At 35.4% G+C, this 25,378-nt stretch overlaps 1 protein-coding gene and 1 long non-coding RNA gene across 5 annotated transcripts in view; one reads left to right on the top strand and one right to left on the bottom strand.

Annotated features, from left to right (window-relative positions):
• LOC122574389 overlaps positions 1-25,378 on the bottom strand; it is a 39,713-nt gene that overhangs the window by 4,674 nt on the left and 9,661 nt on the right. For 2 of the 3 annotated variants that reach the window (XM_043741908.1, XM_043741907.1), the window contains exons 2-8: positions 6,734-6,839; positions 6,385-6,610; positions 5,274-5,762; positions 2,916-3,828; positions 2,248-2,361; positions 971-1,369; positions 56-402 (exon numbers count right to left, since the gene is read on the bottom strand). In XM_043741908.1, coding sequence (XP_043597843.1) covers positions 56-402; positions 971-1,369; positions 2,248-2,361; positions 2,916-3,828; positions 5,274-5,762; positions 6,385-6,610; positions 6,734-6,824 — 2,579 coding nt within the window. In that variant the 5' untranslated portion in view covers positions 6,825-6,839. Of the gene's footprint in view, positions 1-55; positions 403-970; positions 1,370-2,247; positions 2,362-2,915; positions 3,829-5,273; positions 5,763-6,384; positions 6,611-6,733; positions 6,840-18,377; positions 21,409-25,378 lie in introns of those variants that run through there. The other variant, XM_043741909.1, reaches the window with a different exon arrangement.
• On the top strand, positions 12,868-22,137 carry LOC122574391. Of its 2 annotated transcripts, none has more exons than XR_006319012.1 (2): positions 12,868-17,718; positions 21,402-22,137. It is a non-coding gene; the product is annotated as an uncharacterized LOC122574391 (long non-coding RNA). The 2 variants fall into 2 exon arrangements; XR_006319013.1 differs by having other exon boundaries at positions 12,868-17,731.

The raw sequence follows: 25,378 nt of genomic DNA, 5'->3' as shown, positions 1-25,378 counted from the left end.
CTAGATTACGTATATTATAATATATTATAATACGTGAAATTTCTTGATTGCTCACCTTCTCTTGATGACAATGAAACCAATGATCACCAGTATCCCCAGTAAACCAAATCCAAGGAAATTGACGATCACAAACGCGACTTCGCACGATACGTTCACGAAATCTGCAAAGCCCGCGATGACGCATCGTTGAGGTGGTTCCGAGCCATCATCTGGCATACTATTTGATAACCAAACCAGAGCTGAGACGTTTAAGTCTAACGTACCACCCACGACTTCGTGCTTTGTCTCTGATACGTTAGGATAGAAGTTACCGACCAGATTAGTTTTGTTATTGACGAACTGAACGATATTGATGACAGAGTATCTCGAAGGACCGCCGAAGAATTTGATTCTTCCAGACACCTAAACGGTAATTCAATGGTAAACTAATGGTAATTAATTTTCTGATATAATATATGAAGAAACTAATACTTTCGTGATTGAAATATTGTCAGGACATTCTTGCATAGTTATTATTAGTGGAATTCTACGGAAGATATGAATTATCGGCATCTTTTGCATAATAGTAACTGAATTAGTAATACAAGAAGAGACATAATGCAAGGCAATTTTGCAAATTACGCGTCAGTTTATTTTTCTGTTTTGTGTAAAAGAAAATACTGTAAAATTACGACTTGTCAATTCGCTAACATTATTACTCGGTAAATATTTTATTCTCTTTCATTTTCTCTTTAAATCTTTGCTCTTGCCGTTGCAAAATTCTACTTCAGCGTCGCAACGAAAACCTGATAAAGTCGAAAATTAATTTCACCTGATCCGATTTTAAATGAGACGACGAATGAAAAAGCAGATACTTCCTAAATGCGGGTACTGTCATATTTGAAAGATTAGCAATACGATCGATGTACTCTCAACTGTTACAATTATTTACAACTATTTGTTATAAATATTACAATTATTTTCTACGTACCCCATAGAAATCCGTTTCACCGATGATATCCGTCATCCGATTGATAGTCTGCTCGCTATGGAGGTCAAAAACGTAACTTTGATTTTCGCGGAGAAGCCGATCCATTGCGTAAGCGTACGTCCACATGGCATCGTACGCGAAACCAGCGTAATTTGATGGTGGTTGTTGCTGACTAAGACAAGACTTCTCGTAATTATCGCGCCACTGGCGCACCGTTATTCCTTCCTGCATAATTTCATTGTCAGGAGCAAAATATGCATGAGAGAGACCAAGATAGCCGTTTATCGCTTTAAACATTTGTGCCGAAGTACAAGGCACTTGTTCTTCGTTCTCCTTATTGAATCGGTCCGTATCGTACCATTCTGGTCGAAGCCAAAGAGGCAGAAACCACACGTAACCCTTCAATCCCAAAATATAGAGTTAAAATGATGGAATTGAGATATTTTTGATGATTCGATCGTTTTCATAGACACTCAGAGGGTAAGATATTGTAGCCTTTGAATATTTTATAAAATGAAACGAGTCGATTTCGATGGATTGTTTTCTATTTCGAAGATGCCGTAGCTTGCAATAGTTTGGATAGTGTATATTTAGATTGAAAAATTTCTAGAAATTTGATATGATTCGATCGTTTTCCCAGACATTCAGAACGAGAATAGGAGAAAACATGGAATTTGGAAATTGTATAAAATGACACGCGTCACGGCCACACAAGTAAAGTAAAAGGTAAAGTTTGTGACTGATAGAAAAGAGCTTAAGGAGAGTGACGGAACAACAATTGTATTATATATAACGCGTCAATTTATTGAAATTGTCGTTTTCTATAATCGTCTCTAACGGTAAAATCGTTGTTTCACTATTTACGTTACGATATTTCATGATAATACAAATTGATCAATAGATTGGGATTGAAATCTGTCTATTTGCTATGCATAGAGATTGACGAGGAACCAATTACAGATATGAAATACGTGTATGTGTTTAGAATGGCTATTTTTTGTGATTAATTATTATCATGAAGAAACTGTCGAATTTGTGTGTATGTGATTTTGATAAAATTCTTGCGTTAACTTTATGCTACTATTATCAAAACGCTGTTTCAATAAACAAAGTCAGATAGAAGGAACGAAAATACATATCTACAAAACTAACAATAAATATACGACGAACTACAAACTACTTTACACCATAAAGTGTATACGAAACTGATCGAATGTACGCCAAATATTTTAAAGTTATGTCAAACAAGTCTTAGTTATGACTTTTCATAAAATTACCTGGACAGCTGTCATCTCTAATCTGTACGCTTCGCACATTACTTGTCTGGCCACTTGATCATAAACATCGGCGATGATGATCTTTGCCTTCTTCTGCTTCAGATCTTGCAAATACTGCGAAATGATAACATTCTTAATAACTCTATCAAACTTTGTTGCCTATCATATAAACAGTATACTAATTAATGATTTTTATCTTTAAAAAAAACAAAATCCTCTCCTTGAATATGTCCAGCGAATGATAAGAACTAGATTATAACTTTACTAACGTTCAGCCATTAAATTTTTGCTATTCTGTTCATCATTAATGTCATCGATGCTTATTAAAATTCGTTTTCGATAAGAAAACCAAGGACAAAAGACAAAAAAATTATCGTCTCAATAAATTTACAAGTGTTGCTCAATGTCCTCTAAGACTAACCTTCTATCTTAATCGTACGAATAGATAATTTTACTCATCATTATCATAATAGCATATGAATATGCATGCACAGTTATTTTCCATAAGTTCTATACGTCTAATCCTTTACAATATACCATATCACTGCGGTTTATTCGTCAAAATGTGTAATTAATTGTGTAAATAATCGAATACTTTATTTTATAGCGATATAGCGACAACCTTCGTTATTGAAGGATTCCAAATTGAAAAAGAAAAGAATGGTTACCTTAGTCATCACAACTGCCTCCCGTTCCCTTGGAAACTTTGCATTCGCCACAAATGCAATTCCATTGTCCCTAAGTATATCTTGCATATAAGAAATATACTCCGTATACTTCTGTCCATCCTCCGTCAACGAAGCTACTCTCTTCCAGCCCAGTTTCTTCAACAGTTGCAAATAAACGTGCTTATACTGCTTGTTCTCGCCGATAGTCCGAAAGAAGTAAGGATATTTGGTACGATCGTTAAAGCTCGATCCTTCAGCGCTATAACTGATGATCGCTGTTCTGTAATGCTTCGAGACACCAACCAAAGGTTCGACCGTTTCCGAACAAGCGGGTCCCAAGACACCAATTAGCTTATCATATTGATTGAGCACTATGTAATCGATGAACGATCTCATTACCATATCCGACTTACATTGACCATCGCTAGCTAACATTTTAAAATCATAATTTGTAAGGACCGTATTGTTCATATTGATCGCCTCCTTCGCCATTCTGGCTGCGATTAATATCGATTTCCCTGAATAGAAAGCTTCGTTCATAGGAAATATCCCACCAACGTATAGAATATTCTTGTCGGCGGTATTCGGCATCCATTCTTTGAGAGTATAGTTCAGATTGTCCTTCAACCAGTCGCACGCGATTTGTTCTTCGTGGACAGTTTCAGAAAAATTATTGTGGCGATAAATCAGATCTTCGTACATTTCCCGTGTGAATTTCGCGTGACTAATCGCTTCGAATGCCAATTTCGCGGCGTACTCGAGTTTACTCCAGACTAGCTTGGTTAACCTGTTGGATTCGTATTTGCATTCGATTTCTAATTTCGTCGTGCCACAACGGCCGAATTCGACAGTGACAAAGTCCCTCTCGTTTGGTACCACGCTGCTTGGCGTCCAATGCAAAAAGACCAGAGACCTGAAAAATGAGAATACGCCTTCTTGTACGCGATCAAATACGAAACGAGATGTAAAATGGAGACGCGTGTTTTTCGAGACGATCAAATAAAAGCAGGACGACGATGTCTACAACGGTTGGTCGATAATTCGGTCGAAAAGAAACGTAAAATGTTTGCGCGTACAAAATGTTTTCGGCGTCTGATTCTATTTTGAGGCGACGTTTATTGCGCGACACGGTCATCGAGGAAATAATATTGACCTCGAGTAAACACGAATTTTCGATCAGCCGAGCGTTTCGTTCGACAACGATAACGAAACGGGCTCGATGTAATTTTCCTTGTGTAGGAAATTAAATATACACGAGCGCCGCATATCGTGAAAGAATTATGGAAATTCAAGGTGTCACAGGTTTTTTTTACACAATCGTCTCGGCACAGGCAAAAGTAAAAAAGGAAATCTTCTACGAATGAAAACCGATAATCGGTTAGTTAAGGAAGTATGATTTTTCGTTCAATAAAGCGTAAAAACGCATTGTACGTATTGTACAAACGAATATGTATGACTAGTCCGCCTTGAAAGTATTACACGTTTTTACATATACAATACATATATGTATATTCTTCTCTGATAAAGTTTTTAATTTACAGTAAAATCGCAAATAAAAAGCTCGATATCTGACGATCTTGAGGCTAAAAAATTAATCTTCCTCGATTTGTTCATCGTTGTTAATGTTCGTTTAATGTTTATTTCGGACAAAAGATCAGTTCGATATTATTTCGTATTTTTGTTGCAACTTTTCGATAAAACATTTACGAAATTGTATTTATATTATATCTTTTCCTCATCGTTAGTCGTAAAACGCAAAATCTTATGCAAAATACCTGTGTTGTGCTTCGGATACAGTGTTACGCAATGGTCTCAGGTCATCAACGTTATAATAGAAATTAAGTATACTTTTAGAAAATGTTTCTAGGTAGTATTATATGGTAATAAAGATTTGCATACCACCTCTTTACTATTTCTCACTTATTAACGTTGGAAACGTTACAATAAATAGATCACTGATTCAAGCTAACTCAAGTGTGATAAATCGTGTGTGAGATCACTTAAAATGTATGATATCAATTAAAAGGGGAAAGAAAGTTAAAAACGAAATCCAGCTTTTATAATGTCAAAAATAGAATGGCCAAAGATACGGAATTTATTACGTTATTCGGCATTAAAATAGAAATCATTAATAATAGTAATTATTTGAAATTAGTCTCGAGATAATAACTCATCTATATCTCTAAGGTAATGTCAAATTGAAAATAATATCAAGCACCTTCCAGTCATTCGTAAAAACAAAAAGTTTCTGTTCGATAGTCCAAGACTTTTGCGCGACACTGCATCTCCGTAAAAATAAAAGTTCCGACTGAGACCAGCCGCAATGTTCATTCATTGGGAAATGTGCCAAATAAATACCTATCATGGGTTAAATTTCGTATAAACAACAGCTCCTTGGTCAAAGTCTCAGTCACGTATTTCAAGTTCGGCCCCACCCAGGCCACTTTGACGTATAACTTCAACTGGTCGATGTGATCCTTGACAAAGTCAGTAATGTTGCCGTAACTAGTCAATAATAGAGCGCATGGTTTCCCCTGACACCACTCGGGAATGTACAAGCCATCTTGACAAAACGATTGCTGGCAGTAGTCAGCCTTGGTGGCTGGATTTATGGTGAAATTTCGAATGTTGTCCAACGTGAACTCGTCCACATCGAAACGTGCGGCTGTTTCACGTTTAGTGAAGATTATCCAACTGTCGCCAGGTCTCGATAACGCAACGGGAACGAACCAGCCGAAATGACCCGGCGGAGCAATGGATCCGCATTCCTTCACGTCGAGAGAATTTTGCAACGACATCGTGTCCAGATGTGTCGGAATCCAGACCTCCATGTTCACCATTGGAACTCTGTTCGAAGAAATTAATGATTTGTCAATGTCAGACTGCTTCTCTTTGAAATTCTCTTGGGATTGGAATTCGAATCTCTTGAAATTTCCTTGTAAAATTATAGCTGCTCATGAAAGCATTCGAACACTTATCTCAAATTTTGAACTTTCTCTATATTTATCATACGACATATGTAGCGGTTCTTCGGTTTTCGTTCGATACCATTGATTATTGCGCTTTGTTCCGACGTTTCATGACCGTTTCAGTTCACTTCTTCAGGGAAGAAACTGTGTCAGCGAAACTGAAGAAACGGTATGGAATCTCCTCAAGGAAGAGAGTTTTAGCGAAGTTGAAAGACTATATTGAAATGTCCTCGAAAAGTCGAAGCAAAGTGCACCTATCAAAGACACGATGAAAACCCGAAGAATCATAGATATGTCAACTTCTTGAAATCTTTTACGAATATATTATATTCATATATACGTATTGTAGGAAATATTTTCCGCTGTAATGGGCTTTAATTTATTATTTAATTTAATTGTAAATATTAATTTAAGATAACATAAAATTGTAATTTAATTGTAAATAAATCTTCGTTTTAAAGATAAGTATCTATAGTACAAGAGTAAACAGTATATCTTACAGTTCCGGATTATTGAACGTTATATCGCCAGACAATCTATCGAAAGTGTCATTCGGCATGAATTTGTCTTCCACTTCAAAGATAGACACTCCCGAATAGCCAAGCACCTCGGTCAAGAAAATTTTCATGATTATGGTGGCCAACCTGTGGGTGACTCTTTCAGACACTTCAAAGTTAAGATTCAATGGTTGTCCATCCATGTGAATCAATCTCTTTGGATTGACTTCTGCCAAAACAATTGACAATCTAATTAATTTCTTATAGAGGTTGTAAGTCGGTCGTGAAGCGCGACCAAGGAGAAAAGGTTCATAAGTGGTCAGATGAAACGAAAATTTAGGCTAAAATTTACCTTCGCGCGTTACCAAACAACGATTCGAGACGACGATCTTCATGATGGTCATGAAGACCAGCATGGTCAGTAGAGATCCAATCCTCAACATTATGATTTTCTTCTCCTGTAACAAACGAATAATCCATTGTTATTTTAAATACTTATACCGAGTTTCGCAAAATTTTATTACTTATTTTACATTCTCTTTTAACGAATTTTTTATGTTTCCTCAACTATCTAGGAAAGTTTTCAATTCCACAAAATAATATTTAAAAGGTAGAAATAATCAATTATCGGGAAAATTAATTTTATTCACTATGAAACATCCGCTTCTTCGTAATCGTTTTATTTTTGTAAAAGTTCCATGTTGTTCAAGACAGTCTTTCCGTAATATGACTAACAATTATGTCAATGGCAGTGTATCATCTCCCAAATTAATCACGAAAATAAAGAAGCGACATAAATATAAATAAATATACGTGTAACCAAAGATTCGCAGACTTCCTGACGCCTAAAGCTTTTACGAAACATACCATCGACACATACATACGTATACACACATATATTAAAGACAAATCGCGTTAATACAAATGTCTCTCTAGCTAAATCGCTCCTTATCGATGATACTTGAGTAAGAGTGGTGGCGTTTCCCGCAGTCCGGTTACCAAAAAAAGTCCACCGACTATGGACTTTCCGAACATGCACTCAATCATCGTGCCGACGTCTTTATCGAGCTCTCCGCCCAGCCATAAATATGCCGCAGAATTTTCATGTAGTATCAAAATATAGTCTAGAGCAAGGACAAAAAAAGATGGTTTATTTGAAGTTTAGTTTTATCCGTACAAGCCATACCCAATACAAAAACTGACTACAATATCTTCGTACGTCTTACCCAACTTGGGCTTCCAACTTCTGTCTCCTCAGGTCAAAAATTGCTGACCCACAACCCTTGCATCCACTCCTTTGCTCATTTAGCTTTGGCGTCGCCCCAAGGCATACACTCTTACTTACACTCTCTCTCTCTCTCTCTCTCTTTCTCTCTTCCCCAGCACTCTTACGCTTCTTAGTTTATACCTTAAACTTACAACTTATACTATCCCGAGAAACTCGAACTTAAATATACAATAGACCAAGCGTATACCCTCCTTTTCCGATACTACATTTATGTATTTCTGTTTCTATGAACATAACTAAAGAAATGTAATTTGAATAAAAATTTGTTTCATTTATCAAATGTTATAATAGATACTCTACTCTGGATATTTTATGTACTTTTGCGTATTATATGCAAGGTGTGCGTTTTTGCATCATAAATGCATAAAAATCCGCAATCTAGTCATAAATTATAGTAAGACTAAATATCAGTGAGCTATCTGCCGTCGTATCATCTCGGAAATGCGACACCGCTAACGTATCCTATTCAAATCACGTATATTTGATATCAAGAAATGTAATCGAAGTCAACCTGAAGCCAAAAATGTGCATTTCCATAACCAAAAAATACACATATACATGTATATATGTAATAGAATTGTGTTGATTTTTCGCTTTTGTATATAGATATTTATTAATACACTACATATATATGTCCAAATATAACAAAATAAATTAAATGTCCTAATCAAACTTAAGTAGGACAACGACAAAAGCATCTGCCATACCAAGGTAGATAAGAATTTGACAAAGTATGACGCACATTCCGCGATTCAATGGACATTCTCTAGTAGGATATAATAAGATTCAGACTGAGTCTCGTAGGTTACAGTCCAGTTAACAATGCAACGGCTTGAGTATAAATAGCAACGACGTATAGTGGCAGTGATCCTACGTCAACCGAGGAGCACACTCTCGTTCATAAGTATTAAGACACCTGCTGACTTCATGTTGTGTCAATTTATCTAACGTACCACAGCAACATTTAATCTATCGAAATTCTGTATTCATGCAAAGTTACGACGTATCATATACATAGGAAAAATTTGCTAAAGGTGTTTGTAAGACCTAATATAGCAAGTTATAATAATTAAAATACGTTGGCTTCTCTTCTACAGTTTTCCAAATCCTATCGAATAATAATACGAATGCTGAAATTGATGAAAATAGTGATCGAAAGACACGACACGCATAAATAAGAAAAGATTCGATTTAATATTAAATTTACGAGCTCGTTGTTGTAATATCGTTTAACGTACCAGATAAAATATTAATTCTTGGAGGTTTTGATCATTTCCTAATACTTCTTCGAGTTACTTAAACAGTCGGATGTTCATAAATGTAGAATTGAATCATCGCAAGTAATTATAATATTGAATACGATTAGAAAATTGTAGTGAACTCTGCTTATAAAAAAACTTTGTAGTTCACTTTATAGAAATTAACCTTTGCGTGTATAATCTGGAAGGCTAGAGATAAGCGTCCTTCGCTATTAGAAACCTAATCGTATAATTTTGAAGTTTCGTCTCTTCGGACTCTTTCGTGACCGCGTTTGTTTACAATGACGAGCTTAGCAGAAACGCGCGTGTCGCGTCGCCAAGACATCGACGAAGGTGACAAGAAGCAATGATCGCCACGTGCTATTCTTAGCCATCGCTCGGGCGCTTTGACTTTTCAACTCGTGGGCGAATGAACTGCGCCGTTTCTTCTTCTTCTGATCGTCACACGCCATTCTTGATTTCTACCTCGGTCACTTTTATTTTCGATTCGAACTTCTTCGAAGAACTAGGTCGACTGCATAGCTTTCCGTGGAAAACCATGTTCCGTGACTAACTTGTTGTTCAAGCAATACATATATATCGTTGAAACTGTTCGGTGAAATGTAGCTGTTCCTGGAACACAATGAGTTGTAGCTCCGTTCAAGTACTGATCATTGATCGTTGATTATTGATTGATTTGTGTATTGAGTAAGCGCAGGTTTGATTCGACGGAATTCGTCGTCGTCTTTAAGATTATCAACAATCGTGGATCTATCAGATTGGTTCGTAAATATCTGAAAAATTCTTTTCTTCTGTACAATTCTTCTGGTGTACAATTTATTTATCGGTGATACTTTTAATGTATAAAATTGATATCCAATTATTATACTTGCTTTCATATTTGTTAACGCTATCGTCAGTTATGTATGTTCTAAAAGCAAGAATTTGAAACATTTGCTGTAGGATTTTTTTTTTTTTTTGTATTTTATGTGGAATTCTTGGCATTTTCCCAATTTTTCTTTTATAGATTATTCTTCAATTGCCTTTGGACTTTTATTCGACACGTTCCTCAGCCAAGTATGTTCTCTTACAAGTTCAAGATATAGATCTCTGTATAGCGAATAGGATAATTTTATCTGAATAGGTTAACTGTTTCTTAAATACGCTACTGAACCATCGATTCTACTGCCACATTTAGTATAGTATGGTAAAAAATTACCATATATAGAACTTTGTCGCATATTACATTCCAAGTCACTCGTTTTCTCATATATGTATAAATAAACGTTGTACATAAAGAGAACACATCGATTTTTACATATGATTAGAGCGAAACTTTATAAAAAGCTTTATAACAGCTTCTCCCTTTACAACTAATTTAATTAAGATCACTTCAAACGACGATTTTATCAAAATATTAAAAAATATAATTAGGTTAAGGATCTATCTAAAAAGGATAAGAGTGAATTAAATACGCGAATCTTTAAGACTCGGCACAAGCTTCGGCAAATTAGAAGAAGTAGGAATTTTTCAGCGACTCTTGGTTGACGTTAGACTTTGCAAATTGTTAGTACAATATTTAAATATTCAACGTGTACAGTCAATTCACGAGCAGAGACGACGCTGGTTCTTCTACTTTGTGCATCATGCAACATGTTTCATCCAGATAATCAAATGATTTACGTGGTGAATAAACGAATGCGTATTTGTTGAAATAAGTAAATTCGTCAATGGCCTAAACGCTTACGGTGTTCGTGCAAATATTTATATTCGTTAACTTTTTTCGAAAATCGCTCAACCATAAGCCAACCATAGAATTCAAATGTACGAAATGTTCGATCGACAAAGGAATATTGGCAGATCTTTCTTCGATATTGTTCATTAGATTAATCAATAAAATACTCGAGGTTAAATATCCGTACGTGATTGTAAAAATAATTCGCATTCGTTTGTATAACCTACACGACTCAGTAAATAATCCTCGTAAATCTTAGAATCGATAAATCAAGCTGGATCATGTTTACTATTGATTACATGAATAATTTGCAATGTGCTTCTGGTTTCTTTTATTGCATAGAGGCAATTCACGTACAATACTAATTGCACACATCTACCGATCTACGATAATAAATCATATGCAACTACATCGAGTATTTCTGTCCTTCTATCCTAGTTTTAACTGCGTACGTTTATCGATTTTCAGTTATTATTAGTAAACGAGACCCTGAATTGTGCGTGACGTAAAACAATTTCACCTTGTTCAGAGAAACCTGAGAACCCCACAATAGTGCGAGCTGCTATTAATTGACAAAAGGCAATCAAAAAATAAAACCTCAGGGACAAGATGAATGCATTTAGTATCAGCTAAAACAGAATATCGAGCTTTCCATTTACATCTTTAATAATTTATGCCGTGCTTCTTCGCAGAAATCCTTTAGAAATTATGATTCAGGACTTCCAATGATGTTATGCTAATCGGTCGAGTGACATCATTATTCAAATTTTCTGTAATTTACCCTAAAAATAAAAGTATTATCCTTTTTTTTTGTTGAAATCTGGAAATTATAATTTAACACATCCGACGATTCGTTTTAATAAATAATCGAGGAACGTCGTCATTTATATTTCGAGTAATTTACATTCAAAACTAATTCCTTCATACAAATCCTTCCGAAGTTGTGATTCAGAGTACCCAACAATTCGCTGGACTGTTCTAGTAGATCGAATATTGTAAAAATTTATATTTCCTGTAAATTATTCCAAGAACTAAAGCAGTACCATGCTTCTTCATCGAGATTCCATGACAATTATCCTTCACGACACTCGGCGATTCGCTATGTTATTCATAGTCGATCGAGAGATACCATATAAGATTTGCATTTCATGTAATTTAATCCAAAAACGAAGGTAGTTAATATACTTCTTCATTGAAATGGGAAGAATTTTGAAAATTACGATTCACGACATCCAAATATTCTCTGCATCGATCACCATATTTATTTCGTGTATGTATTTACTATACCTAATTCAGAATGATTTGCTTCAAAACGAAATTAATATACCTTTTTATCAAAATCTCTTGGAAATTATAATTCAAGATATAACTAGCTCTACTAGTCGATTATATACATTTTTCATAATTTATTTCGGAAATAAAAGTAGTATTAAAGTTTTTAAAAAAGTAGTGGTAAAGATTTGCTATACTGCACTATGCGTGCCACCATTTACATGGCCAAATAACACACACTAGAAATGAAAATAGTATACACGCTTCTTTGTCATCAGAATTTCACCATCCAAAATAGTTTATACACCCCTGATAACTAGGCTGAACCACGTATGTATGTACTTGACAACGATATCACAATTTATCGGAACTAGCGCAGATATTTTCATCATCGTTACGTCACTCTTGTAGCCTATTATGAAGCAACGAAGAAGGAGAATACCAGTGTATCGACGCGACATTTCAAAGTGGGCGATAAATGACGCAGGAGGCAACGTTTCGCACGTAGTGAACCTTGCCCGCAATTTACTGCCTTGGGAGAAATAATCCGGATCCGATCTATGACCCGTATGTATCGTCGATGAATAAAACATTATAAGAGACTGGTCGAACGATGGAAATAATTCGATTAATTCCTTTATATTTTGTCCCGTCAGCCAACCCTCTTGTTCGTCGTATTCTCGATGCGTGATATAGCGTAAAACAGCTGAAACGAATAAGCCACTCGGATACGTACGTAGTATCGTCTATGTTCCACGGCTCGTGATATATATCGAAGGTAAACATAATAACATTTGCTCTAGATTTTCCCATTAAAACGAACGCGTAGGAATAAGAGGCAAACGAACTCCGTTTGGTTGCGAAATTGAATACTCGGACGAGACTCAAGAAGAATTTTGATAGCATTGATAATATTATATAGAATTGATAATATTCGTATTACCAAGTGGCGGCTGTGATGAATGATTTTGACTCGATTAACTGTATGTTACTCTATCGATTGACTGTCTTCGACTTGGCGGCTGTGCTGTCTTGACTACTGACTCCTTCTGTTCCTCGCACTGGTTTTAACTGTTACTGATGAACTTTGACTGTTACTCGAATGTTACTGTGTGAACAAGTCTAGAGAGCAAGTCTAGAACAAGTAAAATTCGTTCTCGTGTTATCACGGAGGAAAACTCGGTATGGGTGTACCTTTTGAACTAAGCACGCGGATTCGTTGTTCACACCTTTCGTGAGGGTAATGATCCGCAATACTAATTGGCTATAGCCAACGTTAATGAATGAAGATAGGAGAAGGGAGTCTCCTACCAACGTGAGGGGTGTCCTTGTTCATGGGAAAACCTAGCTCTTCTCGTTAGGTAAATACTCGCTATTTTCGTTAGATAACTACCTGCTTCCTCCGTGATTTTTAAGAATGAATAATAAACCTAAGGACTGTTCTAAGGACTAGCCATAAACCGAATATACTTGCAGAAATAAAGATTCTGTTTAAGGTGGTTCCTTAGGTTTATTAAGGATCTGTATAACAGTACGTGGGCCTTTGACGGTCAGGCAATGAAGGATGTCGCACGGACCACCTCACGTGACGTGAAACAAAGAATTTTGTCTTAGAAAAGAAAATTAGAGGTAAACATTGCGATTTCCAGGGGTTATTTCCTTTTGCACTTCTCGTTTCTCATAGTGTAAAATTTACCGCCATGTTTTATAAAATATAGTATAACGTTTTTGCAAATTTCGTTGGTTGTGGAATGGTGCAAGAGGTATTAGTAGAAAATTAATAGAACACTACAGTTTCTGAGGATACTATTTGCCTTCTTTTCTCTAATCCCTTTTACAGCACAGTTCCACGAAATATCACAGAATTCAATACGTTTATAGATGTTAAAGAGCCAACACTGTTTTACACGAGTAAACATATCGTATTCTCGATCGATCAGTGTTTTAATTTCGTTTAGTTAGAAATTTTTCTTCAGTTTTTACTATTGAAACTATATAGGTACTTCTGACAAAATTAATGTTGCCTTTTACTGAGGTGAATACCGTTTTAATTTTAGCTGTCTATGTAGCGTTAAAAGGCCATTAAATTTTCAGACGTAAAAATAGTAGAAGCTTGTAAACCGATATTACGAGAAACGCCACATAGAAATCAAAACGGGAGAAAGACAATCGTATATTTCAATTCTGGAGTTGTAAATTGCGACTCATTTACTCCTACAGTAAAATCTCGAATAAAAAGAGAAGATTCTTTGACGCCACTGGTCGTGCGAGGATACGTAAATACGTACGCAAACAAATAGATAAATGCGTTCATTAAGATTAGTATACAACCGCGCGATATGTAGAGTTAATTGAACGTGCGGCAGAGGGAACGAAAGGAGAAAAAGGATGGAAGCAGCATTTCACTCTTCTTCGGGTTTCGCTATAAATCGACGAAAAATACGAAAGATAAAAGCCGAGCGAAAAGAGGAGAATATTAAATGGGACTGTTTTCGACAGCCATGAATTTCTCAAGCTCTAAAAACAATTCCAACAAATAGCGCAACTTTTAACGTACATCCGTGTCATCGAGACTTGCACATTTTAAGTTTAAGTGTTCCCAGAAACGTCGTGCACGTCACCCCTAGTATTGTATCAAGAAACATCAACTGAAAAACTGTTATAACGCAATAAATCACGCTGAATGTTTATCGCGGAGCTGAGAAATTTCACGGAAAGCCTCGAGAAACGTGGGGGGATTCTGAACTGTTGACCTTCTACTTTTTGATGGTGAGACGTCAACAATCGACTAGAGCGTTCGTTTAGCCTTGTTGCCACGCTGATAACATAGAAAAGCATATCCATGTAAAAAAAAAAAACACCAATGCATGCGAATGAATTCACAGGTGGCTAACATGTTGGACTGAACATGATCTCATTGTTTGACAAATTTCGGTTTGATAGGCAAAGCAAAATTAAAACGATGACCGGTTCTTATAGTAGATCTGATGAATAAATCAATCCAGACCTCTTCGTTTTTGTTCTTTTTTTTTTTGGTAGGAATCCTTTCCGAAATATAACTCCTTTGACGTGTTATATTATTATATTATATTATATTATATTATATTATATTATATATTATTTATACATATATGTAAAATAATATGTGATATTAAAAATATTTTTCATCGATTGTCGTTACTATTACAATATGGAAATTCTATCTAGCAGGGAAAGTGATAAAATTTTTCTTTATAACATAATTTCTGAAAGAGAAATTAAATTACAAATAACATAGTTAACTTAATAAAAATAGTTATTAAGCCTGGCTTCAGGGACATCGTATTACAGTTACAATTTGGGAACTAATAGTAATTTAATTTAAAACTCAAGTGCCTTGGATGTAGTTAACACGTAAATCATGTTGTTATTGCGTTTAGCGACGAAAAAAATCTCTAGCAATAAAACGTAATGTTTTTCATTTACTTTATGAATATTGAGTGACTTCTCTTTATACATATGTACATCATTTGCAACTTTCATTGAATTTTCTCAAGAACGTAATATGTTATTCATTGACGTCTCCTCGCGTTATTTTGCCAATTATGATTTTTAAATTGAGCGAAATCGCTGTATCATTAATGTAAGACATATATTTAGTTAGACGAAATACACGATGCACCTTGCTCCTCAAAAGATATCAGACCGATTCTGTCAATTACGTAGATTGTTCAAGAAACTTAATCAACTTAATTAAGATCGATATATCTATTAAAAGTCCCCCCAAAATGGTATAATTCGATAATTTCGTCGGCGTTTTAACGTGTTACACACGCAGTATTTTAACACTTCATAAAAAGAAAAACACGAGTACATCTATGCTCTAAACGAATTGTATCCCAGTTTCTTTAAGAAGTAGAAAATTGACAAATTCTATTTAAGATTAAGAATCCCTCTTGATAGAATAAAAAAGTGAAACTGTAGAATAAACGTAGAATATAAACCGTAGAATATTTATCTGTTATATTTTCTATCTAGTGCAGCCAGAAGTGCTATCATTCGTTTATTGAGCTAAAATAATCATTCTCCTGCATTTTATCTGCCCAGCCTACAAATTTTAAATACGTACATATGTACTCCAACGAAAAACAGAAGTTTCGAAAGCTACTGCGGAAACTAATCGCGCGATGACGTCATTCATCAAATACCGTGTATGGAATCAGTTGAACGGTTTGATAAAGAGACGCGAGAGGCCAAGGGAGAGGAAAGTGAAAACAAGACAACCTTCTTATCAATGTTTTTCCTAACGGAAATGCAACGCCTCGCTCGTATTTATTACAACTGATAAACAACGTGAGCAATTAGTATACGCGATGACGAAATTATTTTCATGCATCAACATTCTCGTCACAAATGCGATTCTGATTGTGAGTAGCTGCCGACCGTTCCTGTCGGGGGTAGTGTCGAAAGCGTTTTTGGAGAACCGCTCCGATCTTTGCTGTTGATGCTCACTGATATTGACATGGACACGATGACACGATAATGGCAATCTCTTCCATGAAAACAAGCGTCTGTCGATTCAATTGCTAATCCTATTACCGAGTCATCGATGCGAGTTGGCATGCGTCACGGTTAGTGATTGCGCGTTATTCGCATGATGAACTATGGAAATCATAGAATGGCCTTTCCAGGTGGATCGTTGTCGTTCGTCGTAATCTACTTGAAATATTTTACCAGCCTCGGGACTCAAACTACGCAAATTTCTATTTCTGCGTATAGTCAAGTATAATAAACAATAATTAGTTAGCGAACAGATAGACGGATGACTGCTCTAGTCGTCGAAGGAGGCCGTTAGCGAGAAGTAGTTTCCCGGCCCGGGAAAACCCCTCGAGAGCCTGCTGTAAATTTAGCGATGAATGATACGGTATTGGGATTGCCGGATCCGCGACACATGGCCCCTTTTAGTATGTTTAATACCTTTTAGTAATAAACACATTGAGGTTCTTCCAGCGACAGGTCAAATTTCTCTTACATACGGATAAATAGAACAGGCTTCTTAAAAAAAAAAAAAAGTTAGAGGTTCAATGACAAAATCTCATAGAACATAACAGATGGCATAAGTGACAAAGCAGATGTGAAAGAAGAATAGTTACGAAATATCAACAAAGCGACATCATATATTGTACGTATCTTATTATTATATAAGAAGGAAGCTTTCCGCGAGCACTATTTAATTTACGTAATTTTGCAACGATTAATCAGATAATAAATTAGCCAACGTATACATGAATATATTAAGAAGAATCAATTCTTTACTGTCAAGCGGATTTTTTTTCAAGTAACAATTAAATACAATCAAGATCGAAAACCGTATGACGATCGATAGGATCGAACAGTAACAAGCGTTTTATAATCTACTTACGATCAATGAACGAAGGGAAGTCAACGAACCGGATACAGTTTACCATTATCGAGCAACAATACCTCATAAGATCAAACTCATGTACGCTGTTAAAATTCGTCGTAATGACACGTAATTATTCCTAAATGCATAATACTTGCACGTGTGCGCATTTTCGTGTTATATAGATAAACATTTAATCATATCCATGAAAGTACGCACGAAACGGCCCCACCGTCGTTGTTACTTGCCGTTGATTGACGTCATAATGACACTTGTTTGCTTTAACAGCCCGGTATAAGTACGTGTATGTATACGCTAATCGATAACGATAAATAGCGGCACGGGCTGCCTGAAAATAGTGCCGGCGATTTCTCAATGAAGAGAGGCAATGGGCACATGTCTGATCGATGATCGACCACACGTATGTACATAATGTAAGAACCATAATTGGGAGAGGAACCAGATAAGTATTTCTCAGACCATCTGTCAAATGCGCGATGTGTTGCCTTTGTTGGTGCGTCTGTAATCGACAGCGAATTTTATATTACACTTCTTCAACATTTTTTTGAACTTCGGACCATATTTTTACGACCTTCTTACGAATTTTTAAACTATACTTTTACGAATATCTCTGCGAGTTTCATATTACGTAATTTTTAGAAAATTTTGGTATTTTAATTTCCAACGGGAATAAGAAATGATTTGCTTGCGCAATTGCGAGAATTACATATTGTCACTCTATTGCTCGAAGAGATACATAGTTACGCTGTTCTCAAGAGATAAATTGTAATCCTAATCATATCACGGAGAGAAGCCGATTTAACAAAACAACGTAACTTCAATGAAAATTATCGTACAGCAAAAAGGAAAGATAGACGACGATTCGATATTTTATTTACTTATTTCCACAGCTGTTTAGAAAGATATTATTACACGTTATCATAACAATTGTACGTTCTAAAAGAGATAGTTCGCTGAACGAATTGTGATATTCAGTACGTACGTACTTTTAAAATATTTAAGCAAAGAGAAATGTTGTTTAACGACAAGTTCCATCTCTCCTATGATCGGCCTACTTACATAGATACCTCATAAATCCATTACGTTTCTATCACTAAACTTGCGTTCTGTCAATTACAACTGACCCGATTTACGTCAATCGATTCGACCCAGAACCCGATGCCGGTACCAGTAAATACACGCGCGCACAAATTTGCTTAGTCAGTTTTCGACTAAACGACACGAGAACACTGTCAATAATCCCGGCATTTCTCGCGATCACGCGCTACCAGCTCTCCTATCCTCTCTACGCGAGAACGCGACGTCGAATGGCCAAGGTTAAGACCGATAAATCGATTCGACTCCGACAGGCGACACAAAGTCAAGTAAACGGCCGGCTTTTTATTCACAGACGGTGATAATGACGAAGGTCTGTTACTGAAATCACCTGGGAGGTGAAGCGCCAATTTGGATTGCGAAAATCACAGTGCAATTCGTTGATTTAGGAACCGAGGGGGGAGAGGGAAAGAGAAAGTTTATTATTATTTAATACAGAGTTTAATTCATAGGTTTATTGTTTTAGTATTGGAACTAGGAGAACGATCAAAATGGTCAACTTGTAATTTTAATTTCTATAGAAATTTTAGAGATTTACAACGAGGAGTATCTTTTTTAATAAAGTTTGAGTTTAGTTAAAATATAGAGTTTAATAAAATTATTATTTAATATTAGAATTAGCAAGGGTTTTCTATGATATTTTGTAAAGTATAGATAAAAATGCAAACATTATCTATATACATGCGTACGTAGATAAAAATTTTAGAAGTACTTTAACGTTTCTTTGTTCGAATGCAATAAATAAAAACTCAATTTATGCGAAAATATTCACATTCAACTTCTGTTTCTCATTAATTTTCTAGGATAGTTGTTACCTGAATTTTTCGTATTTTTATCTTTCTCGTATTTCATGTTCCAATTCTAATCGCAAAAATATGAAAAATTTGAAATAATACCAGGTTCTTACCGAAAATGAAAAGCGAATATTTATATTTTTATGATAACGATGCCTTAACATAACTAATGTTAGATTTAATTTCCTGATAATACATATCCACTTCAGTGATAATAACCAGGAATATCGTGCACATATTTAACGTAAATTCCTTAAAAAATTGACAGCCAGTGTTTACAACTTGTTTATAGCGTTTATAATTCATATTGTGGCACTGAACGTTCGATATTATGCCAATTGGAATTATTTCAAACTTCTTACATTCTCATATGTCTAATATTTTTTTACTACGAAATTTTAAAACGAAATACTGTTCTTATTTAAAAGCATCAATTCAGGCTAAAAAAAGGGTTAATTTCCGCGAATGTGAAAAGATCTAAAAAACGACTTATACATATTATATTATATATATTATATATATTTCATTTCCTAGATTTGGTTTAGGAAATTCTAGTAGATACAGAGTTGCTCATGTACTCGTTGACCAATTAACCTTGCCCTCTTCCGTGAATCTGAAAAGACCGTGCGAGTAACGGGGTCACTCGAAAATTTTGGCCGATGATCGTGAAAAACAGTCGAAGGCCTGCCCGTCTGTCTCGACATATTCTCTCGCCTATTTCTCGAATCAACGTTTTGGCTCTAGAGGATCGATGTAATCGTCTCTCAACTGTTTTTACGCCACAAAGCTGATAAACAAGTTTTTGTGGGTGCAATCGAAATCGTACGATATTTAAACATAAATTAACACCTTTTTACCGTTGACCACCGGTGTTTGCGAGTGACGTGATTTTGATAGCCATGAAAGTTCACATTTTGGAATTGTAGACGTTCGATCGCGAATCTTTTCGGCAAAAAATATATCAACATACAGCACAAAGAAAAGCTAGGAGAATTCTTGCCAAGTTGTGCATTAATATGTATTTATTTTTTGCGGAAGAAACAAAAACAAATACCTAAATATGTGTTGTTAAGATCTGAGAATTTCAGGCTATGTATTTTTCCTAATAAGTCAATATTCGTTATTTTGTTTGTCGAAGCTGTTAAAATCATTCCATGAATTTCGTGGTCGATAAACTTTAGTAATCTGAATTTCGGTAATCGATAAACTTTGGTAATTAAATTATTGGAAACTGTTGTTAATACGGTGGATTCAGAAATTAGAATTACAATCCGCTGAACTGGAAGACTTAAATTTAAAAATATTAAGTAAATTAAATATCGATACAATTTAAATATAAATAATTAGATATTAACTAAATTGAAAAATCTTCCATTTGAACAAGTTATAGTTAAAATTCGCGAGTCCAAGGTAACAGTAATTCCTTATAATATAACATTTTACACCGAAAGAAACCGGCTTTCCAAATTATTCGTGACTAAAGAAACAATATCGTTCCAGACGTATCTCTTTTTGTCCCAAGTGTTCTCAGACGTCTGAAACGTGCACACGCCTGTTGTATCCACAGATAAGTGTTCGCAGGGGAACACGTTGCGTTTCGATTTATTGATCTGGGCCATCGGCGCGACCAGATAACGCGAATAAAGATGAGATAAAATTGATGTTTTTGCACTATTACTAGCGTCTTTATCTCATTTTTCGGTAAATCATTAGTATACCTTTATTAACCTTTTTATTATTAACCCCTTTTCGCCATGCGTTCTTTTCCCTCTGACGCACCAACGCTAGAAGGCAGTGAGCGCTTACGAATGCGATTTGCAGTACGACAAACATTTCAGAATGTTGGATCGAAGTACGTAAATGGATCGCGGATATTTATGCAAATTCTGCTGTTTCTGAATATAAATAAGGAAATGAAATTCAGTTGTCTGATTCATTATATTATCCTACCTTGGATATTTCTACATTTTTGCAACTTTAAATTTTCTATAAATGCATAAACGACATTTTAACGAATCGAGAATTTCATCGTATCCAACAAGCATTGAAACGCATTAGTGCGAACTTGCTCGCGGTCGATATTTAGTCTGCGCTATCAGAATTTCATTCGTTCTTTGTGAACCGACAGCGAAGTTATTTAGGTATTCAATGTCAAAATTCTACTTTTACGAGTCCTTCTGATTTTCTATTTTAGAAAAAGTGTAGAAGTGTCGAAGATCTTACTGGAAAACTTAGCGCTTCTTCTTAACAGATTAGAGAATTTATGTGTGTATATATTTAATTTGAAACATTCTTTCTAGCATTTATAAGACAGTAAACGATTCTGTAACTTAAACTGCAATGCATCGTAGAATATAGGAGGAGGATACGTTCGAGTGGAATTTCGACACAAAAGGAAGCAGCGATTGACTTGACGTGTTATTACATTCCACCGTATGAAACTCTTTAGCAACATGTGGACGAAAAGGGAAGCATAAGAATTCAAAACAATAATAAATTCCGATCACGTTGCTTCTTTCAGCATATTAAGTCTCGAAGACTGGAAAGAATCAGAAACTTTCACGTATCCTATGTTCAAAAATCAAATGAAAACTATTCGGTCAATAAAAAGCTTTAGTCGAAAATTTCCACAAATAGTTACAAAATAGCAGATAATTACAAAATTTGATCATTAATCGTCAGGTAGAAAGATTTGTAATGGAGACAACTATGTCTTTTCTAAATAGATCACCAGTTTATTTATACCTTTATAAAACGTTTTTCTAAAAATGTTCGATACTGAGAACCAGGCTATATATACGCTGGAGGAATATTTTAATAACAAGGATGAAAAATTCAACAGCGACGGAATAAACGAATTGTAAAACATGCAAAACACAATTATAAGTAACAACGAATATTACGTTATTAAAGAGAATAGTTAATAAAAATTCCTCTTTCTTCCTTTCAAAGAAAATATCTCAAATCATTCGCGTTTCATGTACGCTAACGTTGCAAAGAAATTATTTCTCCTTTTGATCCATCGGATCGATAAGGGACATGTCGCGCAGGAAAGCTGACTTGAAAAAAATTCTTATTAATTAATCAGCATATTTGTCAACTGTAATCGCGACCCTCGGGCGAAAAGGATTGTCGCGCATGCATTAATCAAGGCCCTCTGAATAACTGCAACTGATTCCACGGAATTGCAGCGGCAAGTATAACTCTCTGTTGTAAACAAGTTTTATATTCATACCAGCATCACGTGTTTCTATACTCTATACTAACGTACTATATTCATCGTATGTATGTCGCTTAATTTCCTACGTTCTACACAATTGTCAGGAAACCGATAAATAAATACGTTCGTTTCTATTGTAACAACAGACCCTTCAATTGTGAATCGTTGAAATTTCTGAATGTTTAAGGAAGGATGCGTCATCGTTTACACACCATAGGTGTTACGGTGATGCGTAGTAGAGATATTTTCGGTAGTTTACGAAAAGTATCCTTGAATCCGGCCAACTCACCCAGCCGCTAATTTCAACCGTGTAAATATAATTAGAAATACTACTGCGAAGTGGTGGCTTCGATCCGACTTAGAAGACATTCATTGTCTATTCGTTTTTGCTGGTAAAAATGTTAGGATAATACGGTACTTGGGTATTACCAGTGAAAAAGTTATAGTTTCTCGTTCGAGGGTAATGGTTAAGTGACTTACGAAATTTCAAAGGTGGAGTACAATCGAGTATGAAACCGGTAATCATTGGTACTTCGTTGGTTTTTTTTAGCATTCGATGAAAATATTGTTCAATTATTTATTAAAGACGACGTTTCTAGAGAAAGTTTTAAAAAATAGGTGAACGAATGATAATAATTTCTCTTTGGAAGTCTTCTTTCCGAACATCGAAAATGTACTGAATGAATAGCGAGGTTTCGAAAGTGTCCTAGAATTTACTACTTTATTACTGTCCTGGAATTATAGTTTAAAATTAATTATTCGGCAAACATGTTAAATTGTGCATCGGAAGATAAGAAGGGCAACATGGTATCTACATGTTATTTTAGAGACAGATAGGCAAAATTTTAAAACTCATTCTATTCGATATACAATTAGAATGAATTATACGAAAATATGTATATTCAAGATTGTTAATAGCTGTTTATGACAGGATCTAGTAAAAATAGTTTAATTAAAAATACTTGTTTACGATGGTTTTACAGCTGATTATCATAAAACAGCTGTTTATTTGTATCAGAAAGATAGGAATAACGATATTTATCTACGAACTTCGCAAATATTCTCGTTAAATTCTTCTACAAACCAAGAATATTTAGTTAGTTTAAAAAATAAACGCTTCCAGTTGCATCTTTAAACAATTCTCCATTCTTACGATGAACAAAACTCCCACAAAAATTTAATCACTTGTTTTTCAAATATCCTGTATAACAAATTTACTTCACCTGGATACCTTGCGCCTTATTGCGATTTACCAACGAATAACGTTAGTGAACAGGCAGACTACAAATTATAAATCATAGGTAATCCAGATTTCTGTTGTTCAAATAATTCTATAGACATTCATTTTATTAGTTACATATGAGAATTTGTTAGTATCGATTTTTTAAAGTGTACCTACAGTGTTCTTAAATTAAAGGTATTGTCACACGCGCCAGCTTTGCTCTAAACTCCTGAATTATGCAAAACGTTCCTAGAAGGCGTTTCAACCGCTACGACTCCGCTCCAAAAACTTTCTGATTTTTCGGATAAACCTGTTATTTCTTCCTACTCAACTCCATTTTATTCCATCCACTCGAATTACCTTGGAAAACAATTGAAGTGACAAAAAAAAAAAAAAAAATAGTTGGAAAGAGCGCGTGCATAGTTGAGGATTGATGACCACGTATACACGCGTGCCAGGCGAGCTGACCGATCGTCAGGGTGTCAAGGCTAAGTACGGACAATGCAGTTCTTGCAGAGCAGGTGGACGGAGGTCATTAGCCTAGTTTGTGCAAACGTGTACAAGGCCTCCGCTCGCGCGCAGCGTGTATCAGCTCGCGCAAGGGGAAAGACGACGCTTTCGATCGACGAATGACAAACCAGTGAGGTAAACGTCCGTTGTGACGCTAACGTGCTCGATTATGAGCATGTGCAGTTGTGCACTCTTGAAACAGCGTGCGTGACGCAACCCATGAGAGAAATATTTGGCACGCGATGCGGAAATCTCGGCACGTGGCACAGCCACGGAGGGATAAATAGATGAAGAAGATACGCAGCACGACGACAGCCCTCCTGCTACGGCAATGTACGTACAGACGAGCATTTGCGTCGAAATTGAACGAAGGACGCGAACCATTGCTACTCGTTTGTAATTTAGGTCAAAAGAGAAATTTTTGGCAATTATTTAGAACAGACACTATCACCGATTTTGATAAACTCGAAATATGTTATCTAGGTTAATGTACTGAATAATTTTTCTTTGTACATATAACTGCTACTCGGTCTTAGTTTTCGAATGATTCATAAAAAATGGAGTTGAATTTTTCAGAGGCTCGGTTGAAGGACACGTAACAAAAACGACCTTTGTCCATGTTTATCTTTTTGTAATAAAGCAATGAAATACCGTGGTATCTTTTATCTTTGGTTAACATATTTCAACTTCATTTAGCAAAATATTCAACGTATTATTGTAATTGCACAATCGTTGTAAGTATATCTGTAATTATGTCACGGAAATTATGAAGTTATGAGCTTAACGATAAAGACTGTTTTTATAGAACCGATTAATTTTCATTCGACAGTAAATCAAGACGTAGATCAGTTTTTGTAACATCGATTCCATTATACCATAAAGTTCACTTCTGATTAATTTGACAAGGGTCGAGAGTTTGATACGAGTCCTTCGATCGACTGGCGATTCAATGAATAAAACTCCAGAAATTGAAATATAAGCGAGAAACAATATTTATTTCTTTCTATTTATTTCAGAATTTACAATTTCAGTTTTACAGTTTACAAGAACGAACAAGTTGAATTACGTATATTGATAATGATATTGAGAAATTTACAAAAAGTGGAGGTGATTAGTTTTTGTCAGTATTGCAGCTAGCTGCGACATTCATTAGGATATCATGCGACCTTTGAATATAACCTCGTAATTATAAAAGTAGATGGTGAAATTCCAAAAAGTT

The sequence above is a fragment of the Bombus pyrosoma genome, linkage group LG13 (assembly GCF_014825855.1).
Source record: "Bombus pyrosoma isolate SC7728 linkage group LG13, ASM1482585v1, whole genome shotgun sequence".
NCBI classification, from domain to species: Eukaryota; Metazoa; Arthropoda; class Insecta; order Hymenoptera; family Apidae; genus Bombus; species Bombus pyrosoma.
This window is presented reverse-complemented; position numbering and strand designations above follow the sequence as displayed.